General features: G+C 44.9%; 1 protein-coding gene across 2 annotated transcripts in view; it reads left to right on the forward strand.

Annotated features, from left to right (window-relative positions):
* Nucleotides 1-11506, forward strand: part of HERC3 (HECT and RLD domain containing E3 ubiquitin protein ligase 3) — a 62642-nt gene extending 51136 nt beyond the window's left edge. For both annotated transcript variants that reach the window (XM_032223902.1, XM_032223903.1), the window contains exons 18-25: nucleotides 860-1030; nucleotides 2022-2165; nucleotides 2887-3053; nucleotides 4732-4798; nucleotides 6785-6867; nucleotides 8093-8276; nucleotides 8852-8954; nucleotides 11013-11506. In XM_032223902.1, coding sequence (XP_032079793.1) covers nucleotides 860-1030; nucleotides 2022-2165; nucleotides 2887-3053; nucleotides 4732-4798; nucleotides 6785-6867; nucleotides 8093-8276; nucleotides 8852-8954; nucleotides 11013-11221 — 1128 coding nt within the window. In that variant the 3' untranslated portion in view covers nucleotides 11222-11506. The remainder of the gene's footprint in view (nucleotides 1-859; nucleotides 1031-2021; nucleotides 2166-2886; nucleotides 3054-4731; nucleotides 4799-6784; nucleotides 6868-8092; nucleotides 8277-8851; nucleotides 8955-11012) is intronic.
* The last annotated feature ends 927 nt before the right edge of the window (nucleotides 11507-12433 follow it).

Here is a 12433-nt window from a genome sequence, read left to right on the forward strand (position 1 = left end):
AGAACTTCACAACCAGCATGTTCATAGTTGAGAAATCCACCCAACTGGAAATTGCCAACGTTGAGAGTCTTAAGTAACTGCTTCCTATTTAGAAGGTTAATAAAGCTCAGTATATATGCGGTACACTGGGATGTGGTGAGTCAGTGGCTAAGACGCTGAGTGTCGATCAGAAACGTCGGCAGTTCGGTAGTTTGAATCTCTAGCGCTGTGTAATGGAGTGAGCTTCCATTATGCCCCAGCTTTTGCCAACCTAGCAGTTCAAAAGCATGTAAAAATGCAAGTAGAAAAATAGGAACCACCTTTGGTGGGAACGTAACAGTTTTCCGTGCGCCTTTGGTGTTTAGTCATGCCGGCCACACAACCACAGAGATGTCTTCAGAGAGCGCTGGCTCTTCGGCTTTGAAACGGAGATGAGCACCGCCCCCTAGAGTTGGAAACGACTAGCACATATGTGCGAGGGGAACCTTTACCTTTATACATGCAAACCTCTAATAACCTCAACTTTTGAGATTGCCTCATTATAATGGCAATAGCAGTTAGAGTTACATACCATCCTCAATGCTTTACAGCATTCTCTTAGTGGTTTGCACTGTCAGCATATTCTCCCCATTAATCTTTGTCTTCATTTTACCACCCTCCGAAGGATGGAAGGTTGGCTCAACCTTAAACCGATCAGGATCAAACTGCTGGCAGTGGGCAGAGTTAGCCTGCAATACTGCATTCTAAGCACTGTGCTACCCAGCTACCAATTTATTTCTACTTAAAGAAACATAACTCCTCTTCTTGGATGTCAGGTGAACAAGAGGTGGGGAATTGTTGAGGAACTCTCCCTTGATAGCCATTTCTCACATGTTTCTAGGTGGCCATTAGTGGAGCAAATCTTCAGAATGTCTTTATGTTTCTCACCCTGGAGCCCCTTCTGGCTCGAAGCCCATTCCTCGTCCTCCATGTTCGCAGGAGCAACTTGGTTGGCGATGCTCTGAGAGAACTGAGCATCCATTCGGATGTTGATTTGAAAAAGCCTTTGAAGGTAAGCTCCTCTCCCTGTGATCTAATGCTCACAGCAGCATCCGATTCGCATCTGGGCTGCTTCAGTGAGTTTTATTTCTGATTACTGGTGAAATTCCACGTGAGGGACTCCTTCACCCATTCAAAATAATGGCCTCCACCTGGAATGAAGAATGCTGTGAAGGGTAAACCCGTTTGTGAGGTAACGTTCTTTTTTTAAAAATAAAATACGACGACTTTCTCAGAGAGGTGAGATCCCCTGCCATGGCTTGGCACCCCAATTTTTCAATGTGAGAATTTATTGTCCCAAAGCTGCTTTTTGAAGAGATCACTGGACTTCCTTTGTTTTTTCTTGAAGACATTTTGCTTCTCGTCCAAGAAGCTTCTTCAGTTCAGAACGGAAAAACCAGAAAGTCCAGTTGCCTCTTGAAAAAGCATATTTGGGACAACCAGCACCTGGATGACCGAGAATCTCCATAGACAATGACAATTGGTTATACTCTTTTGTCCATGAAAGCCATCCCAAGGCACTGTTTGTGAGGTGGACGGCCGTATACATTTGTTTAATCTATATATATGTAAAAAGGCTTTGTGTGTATATGTGTGTGTGTGTGTATGTTCCAGCATAACTCTGGAATGCCTCAAGCAATTTCAACCAAACTTGATACACAGAGGATGTATTCTCTGGAAAAAAATACTGTGGGGGTAAGACACCTTTAACACCCCTCAGTGTCCTTATTCCATTAAGTTACAGCCTGTTGTGCCTTAAAATGGCTTCTACTGTACTGCCGTAAAATGGCTTCTGCTGTACCGTGCAGAGGAGTTGCCATGGTAAAGGCTTCACAGTACTCCACAAGGGTACTTCCTCTGGTAAGGGAGAAAATCCAACATTAGAAATTACATTTGGTCCGGACATTTTCCCCCTATAAATAAATACCCGGAGAACGCTAGATTATCAACCAATAGTTAAATAAAATTGCCCTTTTTGAAATCAATTCAGTATGTTCTGGTAGGTGATCTTTGACGGTGAGGAAGCTGTAGATGCTGGGGGTGTCACAAAGGAATTCTTTCTCCTGCTCCTGAAAGAGCTCTTGAATCCCATCTACGGAATGTTCACCTGCTATTCAGACTCAAATCTGCTCTGGTTCTCGGATACTGTAAGTATGGCTACTGCGTTCTTCTGAATACAGGCACGCCTCGCTTAGCGTCCGTTTGAAATAACAATGGACTTCCCTGGAGTATTTATGACTTGGTTCTGAAGTTGCAATAGCCAATCTCTTCTCCACCCCCACCCCCTCCCCAAGTCATGTGAACTCATGTTGAACACTTATGGCCATTTGGACATGACCCTAAGTTTGGATGGTTTTGCCAAATCCCGGCATTTTCCTCTAGTTTCCGGCAAAAATGTCCCATAGCAAACCATTGGTTTGGTTAATGGTCATGGCATTTGCTTCGTGACCAAGGTAGCTACATTGCAACCATTGTGTCTGCTTAACAACTGTTGCAGAAAAGATCATAAAATTAGGTCAGTTAGGTCAATGACCCGATTTACAACTGTAGTGACTTAAAGATTGGGATGGCGAGGCTCCATGTAAGTCAAGGGCGATCTGCAATTGGCGTGGAGCTGGGCTGGGGTGATGGCTGGCGTGCCCACAGAGACGGCTCTGTGTGCCACCTGTGGGACGTGTGCAATAGGTTTGCCATCACGGCTCTAGAGTTCAGATTGCTCTGTGGAGTAGTACATCTGGAGTTCTCCGGTGAAGAAAGTTTGGGCAAAACAGATATTAGTCTTGGAAGTACATTTAGCAGCTTTTTAACCTGACAGCTATGATTTTAGTTTTAGACTTCCTCCTAATGCTGCTTTCTTTTTTCCTCAAGTGTTTTGTTGAGCACAACTGGTTTCACCTAATTGGCATCATCTGTGGTCTGGCTATCTACAACTTCACCGTGGTGGACCTCCACTTTCCACTGGCTTTATATAAGAAGCTTCTGAATGTGAAACCTGACTTGGATGACTTGAAGGAGCTTTCTCCCTTGGAAGGAAGGTAGATGTTGCCCGGGGATGTTATCCTGGCCAATTTGCATGGTCAGCACAAAATTACAATGTCCTCTCTTGTGGGGGGAAAAGCAAAGAGTTAGAAAACATGTACTGTATTTTTTGGAGTATAAGAAGCGCCGGAGTATAAGATGCACCAAGATTTTGAAGAGGCAAATTTTTTAAAAAAGTTTTTGCACTCTCAGACCTCCCCCATCGACCCATTTTTCGCAAAAATGGCCCCATTTTTTTCCAAAAAAGGCATGCATAGCCTTTAGGAGGCTTGTAGAGTGCTCCTGGGGGCTGGGGAAATTGAGCAAAAAATGGCCTGTTTTTTGTTCATTTTTGCCCTTCCCAGCCTCCTTGAGTACTCTGGAAGCCTCCTAAAGTTTATGCATGGCCATTTTGGTGAAGGGGATGGGGTTTCGGGAGGCAAAAAATTGCTATATTCAGTGTTTAAGACGCACCCAGATTTTCAGCCTCTTTTTTGCTGGAAAAAGGTGCGTCTTATAGTCCGAAAAATACAGTACTTTAGACTGAAATTCAGTACATTTCCTTGGAGACAGAGCTTTCCACCCCCCAAGGTGACATCAAAAGCAAACCATGTGATTATATATAGGACCTTTGAAAAAGAGCCATGAATCATGTATGCCCAACATGTGCAAAATTTGACAACCAGTGTGGTGTAGTACAGGCAGTCCTCGACTTATGATCCCAATAGAGCCCAACATTTCTGTTGTTAACGGAGACATTTGTGAAGTGGGCTTTGCCCCTTTTTGCAACCTTTCTTGCCACAGTTGTTAAGCGAATCACCACAGTTGATAAGTTGGTTACACGGTTGTTAAGTGAATCCAGCATCTCCGTTGACTTTGCTTGTCAGAAGGTCTCAAAAGGGGAATCACATGACCCTGGGATACAGCAACGGTCATAAGTATGAACCAGTTGCCAAGCATCTGAATTTTGATCACATCATCATGCGGAGGCTGGAAAGGTGGTAAGCGGGAAAAACGGTCATAAATCACTTTTTCCAGCACATGCAACGTTGAATAGTCACTAAATGATCTGTCGTAAATCGAGGGCTATCCGTAGGAAAGATAGTGGATGAAGAATGAGGAGACTCAGGTTCTAGTCTGCCATGGATTGGCTCACTGGTCGAGTTTAGCCTAATCTCACCGGTTGAATTTGGCCTAATCTCACCGGTCGAGTTTGGCCTAATCTCACCGGTCGAGTTTGGCCTAAACTCACCGGTCGAGTTTGGCCTAATCTCACCGGTCGAGTTTGGCCTAATCTCACCCGTCGAGTTTGGCCTAATCTCACCCGTCGAATTTGGCCTAATCTCACCCGTCGAGTTTGGCCTAATCTCACCCGTCGAGTTTGGCCTAATCTCACCCGTCGAGTTTGGCCTAATCTCACCTGTCGAGTTTGGCCTAATCTCACCCGTCGAGTTTGGCCCAATATACCTCACTAAGTGTGAGGAAAAACAAGAGGGATTCCTTTGACAAACATGGCGTTTACTAATGACTGTAGGGATGTCGTTGGTGGGGCAAAACTCACTTAGCAAATATCTCACTTAACAACAGAAATTTGGGGCTCAATTGTGGTCATAAATCAAGGGTTACCTGCACATAGTTAAAGCAACCAGTAAATTCCTCCCTTTTTCTTCCTGTTATTTTTATCCTTCTGTTTAGGAGCCTCCAAGAGCTTTTAGATTATCCCGGAGAAGATATTGAAGAAACATTCTGCCTCTCCTTTACAGTAAGGACAATTCATAGCCACTTTTTGTGTTTGTTGAAAGCTTAACGAATGCCAGCGCTTCAAAGCAATATTCGTTCCACATTGGTTGGAAATAGGAGCTTTTCTAAACGCTGCTCTCCCATTTCCAGGAAATACACATCAAGAGAAGATGGCCTCTCTTAAAGCTCAGATTTGAAAGCATTAGGGGATATTTGTGCATTTGGGATATAGCAAAAAAGACGTTGGATAAATATATTGCTGAAAAGTTGTATCCTTCTTCCTAGTGTAGTTTTTCTTCTCGGCCCTATATCTCCCAACACTCTATTTTTGGATCCTTTCAACTGCAAGTCTAAAAATAAATGGAGTTCATAGGTGGTATTCAGCAGGTTCTGACCAGTTCTGTAGAACCGGTAGCAGAAATATTGAGTAGTTCGGAGAACCGGTAAATATCGCCTCTGACTGGCTCCACCCCCATCTATTCACTGCCTCCTGAGTCTCAGCTGATCGGGAGGGAATGGGAGTTTTGCAGTAACCTCCTGGAGTGGGAAGGGAAAGGAGATTTTGCAGTATCCTTCCCCTGGAGTGGGGAGGGAATGGAGATTTTGCAGTATCCTTCCCCTGGAGTGGGAAGGGAATGGAGATTTTGCAGTATCCTTCCCCTGGAGTGGGAAGGGAAAGGAGATTTTGCAGTATCCTTCCCCTGGAGTGGGAAGGGAAAGGAGATTTTGCAGTATCCTTCCCCTGGAGTGGGAAGGGAAAGGAGATTTTGCAGTATCCTTCCCCTGGAGTGGGGAGGGAATGGAGATTTTGCAGTATCCTTCCCCTGGAGTGGGAAGGGAAAGGAGATTTTGCAGTATCCTTCCCCTGGAGTGGGAAGGGAATGGAGATTTTGCAGTATCCTTCCCCTGGAGTGGGAAGGGAATGGAGATTTTGCAGTATCCTTCCCCTGGAGTGGGAAGGGAATGGAGATTTTGCAGTATCCTTCCCCTGGAGTGGGAAGGGAATGGAGATTTTGCAGTATCCTTCCCTTGCCACGCCCACCAAGCCATGCCACGCCACACCCACCAAGCCATGCTCACAGAACTGGTAGTAAAAAAAATTGAGTCCCATCACTGATGGAGTTGATCTATTGTCGTGTTGGAGTATAAGAGGCAGATTCTGACTGGAGAGAAAAATGTCTCAACTGTAGAACATCCTAAGGGTGCTTTTTTCAAGAGACAAGTGGACTTTGTTGTTTTTCCTTGAAGACGTTTTGTTTCTCATCCAAGCAAAACATCTTCAAAGAAAAACAAGAAAGTCCAGTTGCCTTTTGAAAAAACCACCATTGGGACAACCATGACCTGGATGACGGAGAATCTCCATGGACCTTTAGCTACAACTGGAAATTTTCCAGCAGGTTCTGGATAGCTGCCTGTTTAGGACTTTAATTTGGATTCCAGTACTAAGCAGAAGGTTGAACTTCATAGGTTGGATAGTCTCTTCTAGTTCTTTAATTCATGTTCATGGATGCATGTTTTGAAAGTCCTAATTCTACTTCCTCACACTGGATTATTGCAAAGCAAAAAAAGTGACAGAGGCAAACTAGAAACTTTATTAACCTGAAAGTATCTCAGAACTTACCTATCCTATCCCCATCTTTCCTAAATGGGCACTCTCTAAAAATGTTGACTGCCATCCTGAAAATTCAAGATTGAATAAATAGTTGAGAATTCTGGGACTTTTAATACATCTGCAGAATTTTCAGGTTTCAAAAAATTTGTCCTACAGATTTTGGAATGAATTGTATACTTAGTTGTTTCAAAGATGACACTTCCGTAACCCTAGTATGCCAGATTAGAAATTGTCATTTGCAATAAATCAAGACTTTCTTACTTTAGGCATGTTGGAAAGACAAAAAGGTTTTGTTTAAAATGTGCCCCTGGTTGGAAATAATAATACTGATGCTGTTGCTCAGGAGATAAAGGAATAATGCAGCTTTGCCATCGTTTGTTTGGGTTGGAAATACAGATATGCAAAGAAAGTTATGGAGTAGTGGAGCAGAAAAATCTTGTTCCTGATGGAGACAAAATACCTGTGCAGAACAATAATAGGTAAGTGTTGGGTGATGATGAAGTTGAAGAAAGTTAAATGATTGAATCTGAATGATTTTGGATCCTTCACCATCAGGCCAACAGCTTCAGTTTAGAATTCTTAAGAGTATCAAATTTGCCTAATCAGGTAGGAAGGCATGCGTCTAAAAATGAAACTTAAGGAAAAAAGAGCCACGAGGAAACATGTTTCCTATCGATAATTAATCGATGATATGATGATGAGATCTAAGAAAGACCAGGTTCTATTCTTTGCTTCTGGCCTCTTTCATTATCTCAGATTTTGCTCCGTCCAAGGGGACATGGAAGGGTGGAGGAAGGAAATGGAAGGAAAGGAATCTGTGCATATTTTACTCGTCTAGTCGTTGCTGACCACAGGGGGCAGCACTCACCTCCATTTCAAGCCTGGTGAGCCAGGACAGTCTGAAGAAATTTCTGCTGTCATGTGGCCAGCATGACATTGGAGAGCGCTGTTTCCTCCCCACAGAAGTGGTACCCGTTTATCTACTCGCATTTGCATACTTTCAAAGTGCGAGGTGGACAGGAGTTAGACAAAGACAGGAGCTCACCCATTGTGCAACACTTGGGTCTTGAACCTGGGCTGTCAGCTTTCTAGCCGACAGGCCCAGCGTCTTAACCACAGAGCTATCGCGCCACCTGTATCAGATGCTGATACGTGGATTCAAGCTTCTGTTCTTTCTCGCGCATATTGTATTCTGCTGCATTTTCAGATTTCCACAGAACACGCTTGTTTGACTTTGTGTTCTCCAGCCGTGCCAGATTGGCATTTATAACAGATAGTAGGCATTGTCAGATTGGAGAAACCTGATCCCATCTAATCTCCTCCTTTCAATCCAGCCAGATTGAAAGAATAGGTCATGTAGTAGATGCACACAGGAGGGGGGGGGGGGAAAGGAGACTAGCCACAATTTAAAGAGATAAAATATCAGCAAAATGGCATCCTTTAAAAAATCTTTTGCACTGCTTGTTTAGCTTACTTTGGCTGATAAAAGTAAGGGATGAAAAATTAGGCTGCACCTCTATTGCAATTCCCATGAACCTCGAGTTGGTAGCCATATCGGCACATAGGCTCCCTCAAGACTGTCTGTAGAAGCATTAGATTCCTGCTCAACAAAGGATCATTTCTATTTGGAGAGAAATAAGTTGTAACAAGTCCAACAACCTGTAGGATAAATAAAGAAACATGATGCTCCTTTTTATCCCCCAGACAGGAATTTGTGGATGCCTACGTGAATTACGTCTTCAACGTGTCGGTGCACGAGTGGTACACCGCTTTCTCAAGTGGCTTCTTGAAGGTGTGTGGTGGGAAGGTACTTGAACTCTTCCAGCCTACTGAGCTGAGGGCCATGATCGTGGGAAGCAGCAAATACAACTGGAAGGAGCTGGAAGAGGTTAGTGGGCTCTTTACCAATCCCACCCAGATTATTATTATTATTATTATTATCGCAACAACAGAATTGTATCACAGCGGCTAGTTGTTTCGCCGGATTTGGCATTGATTACTAGTCGGGCCCCACCCAGGAGCCTAGGACGTCGTAACGTATTTTCTCGTAATATCCATGCGGATCCAAGCAATGCGGCTTTTTGCATGGTGGTGATTTTGTCAATTTTGTCAATTTTTAACTGTTTTAAATGTAATTCCAGTGCTTTTGGAATAGCACCCAGTGTGCCGATTACCACTGGAATTACCACTGCTGGTTTGTGCCATAATTGGTGGTATCATCATCATCATCATCATCATCATCTTTGGTGAGATTCACAGCCTTTGGGGCTGGTTGGTAGCCTAACAGCTGGAGTCCTAACCAAGGACCTAGGAACTGTTAAGGTAACGTCGGAGGATATAAGCTGTTCTAAGTAGGGTGGTTTTTTGTAAAATAAGAAAGATGTTGTTGTTGTCGTCATCATCATCATCATTTTCTTCTTCTTGTTCCTAAAGAACATGTTGCATTTGTATCTTATTTTACAGAGTGCAAGTTACAAGGGAGATTATTCAGCTACACACCCGACTGTACAAATGTTCTGGGAAACATTTCATGAATTCCCTTTAGAAAAGAAGAAGAAATTTCTTTGTAAGTATTTATGTAGAACTATAACTATTCTCTTCATCTGAGACCCAATTCAGACTGGTGATTCTCTCATTGAGCTTTGGCAACATAACACAGAAGATAGATTTCTACCATATAATGGGCAATTTTTCTAGCTTCATGATGGCAAAACTATGGCAAGCATGCCAGCTGCTCTTCTGGTTTCCAGCGGGCACATGCACACTGGCAAGCTGGTCTTTGCGGGTGCCAGAGCCCCTGAAAACACCCTGAAAATGCTCCCCCCCCCCAAAATGGCCTGAAAATGCCTCCCAAACACCCCCAAAATAGGCATCTGTGCACCGGCCAACTTGTCTTCGTGTTTCCGGTGCACATGAGAAGACCATCTGGCTGGCATGCATGCGCCTGCTGGAAACTTGAAGCCCAGCTCTTTGAGTTTCTGGCGCTCTGGTGCCCACACGTTCTGGTTTGGGCACTCGGTGCTGAAAAGATTCGCCATCATTGTTCTAGCTCAGTGTTTTTCAACCTTGTCAACTTGAAGATGTCTGGACTTCAACTCCCAGAATTCCCCAGCCAGCGAATGCTGGCTGGGGAATTCTGGGAGTTGAAGTCCAGACATCTTCAAGTTGACAAGGTTGAGAAACGCTGTTCTAGCTTAATTGTGAAGTAAATGTAAGAAAAATGCTTAGACAACTCTCCTGCTCTTCCATGTAGAAAAATAGCAATAAGACTGCTGGTTTTCTTCTTGCTTGAATTTTTTTTTAAAATGGTAGATTACCGTATTTTTCGTAGTATAAGCCACACCTTATTCCCTCAAAAAAGAGGTTGAAAATCTGGGTGCGTCTTATACACTGAATGCAGCATTTTTTGCCTCCTAAAACCCGATTCCCTTCTCCAAAATGTCTGTGCATAGCTTGTAGGAGGCTTTCACAGAGCTCTTGGGGGCTGGGGAGAGCAGAAATAAGCAAAAAAATGGGCCGTTTTTTTGCTCACTTTTTCCCTCCCAACCCCCAGGAGTACTCTATAAGCTTCTCAATGCCCTTTTTTCATCATAAAAAGTTTTTATTTTCCATTTTCATAGCATATAATCACATGTATACTATTACATGGTCAATATCAAATTGTATTATTAAGTACTTACATCAATTCATCTTACCATCAACTACCAAAGAAAAAAAGAAAAGAAAAACCCAGTTATTGGCTCTTCTGCTCTCCATACACCATATTTATACCTTATCCGACACTTTCTTCCCCTTCTCTCCTCCCCCTTTCTACATTCTGTCTTCCCTCCATCATTTTCTACTCTACTTCCCCTTCCTTTCTCCTTCTACTCTCTCCCCTTACCACTCCTCCTTATACACCTCATCTTAGCAATAGCAATAGCAGTAGACTTATATACCGCTTCATAGGGCTTTCAGCCCTCTCTAAGCGGTTTACAGAGAGTCAGCATATTGCCCCCAACAATCTGGGTCCTCATTTTACCCACCTCGGAAGGATGGAAGGCTGAGTCAACCCTGAGCCGGTGAGATTTGAACCGCTGAACTGCTGATCTAGCAGTAGCCTGCAGTGCTGCATTTAACCACTGCGCCACCTCGGATCCACCTCGGATCTTCCCCCTTCACCCTCTCTTCACCCTCTCACCCTCTTCACCCTCTCTCCTGTCCCTCTCTTCCTATCTTTCTTCTCTCCTCTGCTTCCCAATCTTCCTCTAATTCACTGGTGGCCTGTTTTTACAAAAAATGGGTTGTTTTTTGCTCTTCTTTGCCCTCCCATCTCCCCCAGGAACACTCTACAAGCATCCTAAGGGTTATTCATACCCCCCCTTTTTTTTTTGAGAAAAGGTGCCCATTTCCGTGAAAAATGGGACGTTTTGGGGAGGTTTGCAGAGTGCAAAATTTTTTTGTTTTAAATTTGCCTCTTCAAAACCTTGGTGCGTCTTATACTCCGAAAAATACAGTATTTTAAAAGAGTGCAGATTCTCAGATTTGAATGGAGGCAGTGGGGAGAGTGCGTGTTTTCTGCAGGTGTTGTTTGGTTGATGACTTTCTGACGTGATATTTTTTTCTGCTCGTGTCCCTCCGACAGTGTTCCTGACTGGCAGTGACCGCATCCCCATCTACGGCATGTCCAGTTTACGCATGGTCATTCAGTCCACCTCCAGTGATGAGCGGTACTTGCCGGTGGCCCACACCTGCTACAACCTCCTGGACCTGCCCAAGTACAGCAGTAAAGAAACCCTGAGCACGCGTTTGACTCAAGCCATCGACCACTACGAGGGCTTCAGCTTGGCCTAAGCACAAGCCACCCCCAACAGAGACCATTTGAAACTGAAAGAAAACTTTTGTCTTGTTCTTCCTTTTGTAGGGAAATGCGACACGTTGCTCAGGGAAGCCAGGGGGAAGGGGGGAGGGAACTGGCGGGAAAGAGAGGAAAAAGGACACTGAAAAAATCCTATTGATGTTTCTTGGGGTTTTAACGTTCACAGTTTTGACCTATCTCTTAAATCAGGGCTGTCAAACTTGATTTCATTGAGGGCTGCATTGGGTTTGTGTTTGACCTCAGGGTAGTGGTGGGTTCCGGCCGGTACGGGCGTACCGGTAGTAGCTGGGAGCAGCTGACAGCGTAACAGTATGGTGGCTCGTTTGGCCTACCCTCCTGCCCACGTTCTATGCCAGTTTTTAAAGCAATCGGCCAATTGTGCACACACGCACAGCGGGCGGTGCCTGCGCGACCTCCGATAAGCAGCTGGGTGTTGCAGGGGTGGTGGAGTGCGCTTGTGTGCACAGTGCGTGTGCATGAAAGGACACACAGCCCCATGAGCATTGTACTGGTAGCACTGGGGAGAGGAACTCACCACTGCCTCAGGGGGCCGGGGTGGGCATGGCAAGGGTGGGCGTGGCCAGTTTGACATCACTTGTGTTGGGAGCGCCTGTGGTGGACCGAGTGCTCTGCCTTCCCTCCCCCTCTCCATCTCCCTCACTACTTCCCTCTCTCTCTTCCCCCCTCCCCCCTCCCCCCTCTCCCTCCCTCCCTCCCTCCCTCTCTCCTCCCTCCACCTTCCCTCCCTCCCCCTCTCCATCTCCCTCTCTCACTCCCTCTCTCTTCCCTCCCTCTCCCTCTCCCTCCCTCCCTCTCTCTCCCTTCCCTCCCCCTTCCCCCCTCCTTCTCACTCTCACTCCCTCTCTCCCCCCTTCTCTAAAGTCAGGGAAATTACCTTTATATTCCCGAGTCGTCTCCATCTTTTTCAAAAAGTAAATCCCGCCCTACTGTGAATGTCTTTTTTGTCTATGCGGCTGTGAATTCCTTTCCGTTTCCTTCTCCACCAGCTCAGAAGTTCCCTCTTCACTCCCACACCTGCTTTCTCAGCTCCAGGGATAATTTCTTCACGCCTCGAAGGCATCCAGGTTGTTATTGGAAGAGCGGTGACAGGAAATGAAAAACGGAGACGTTTCTCTCCTTTGCAGAATTTCTCCATTTCCTAGAGTCTGCAGAAAATGATCATTGAG

Source organism: Thamnophis elegans, chromosome 9 (assembly GCF_009769535.1).
Source record: "Thamnophis elegans isolate rThaEle1 chromosome 9, rThaEle1.pri, whole genome shotgun sequence".
Lineage (NCBI taxonomy): Eukaryota > Metazoa > Chordata > Lepidosauria > Squamata > Colubridae > Thamnophis > Thamnophis elegans.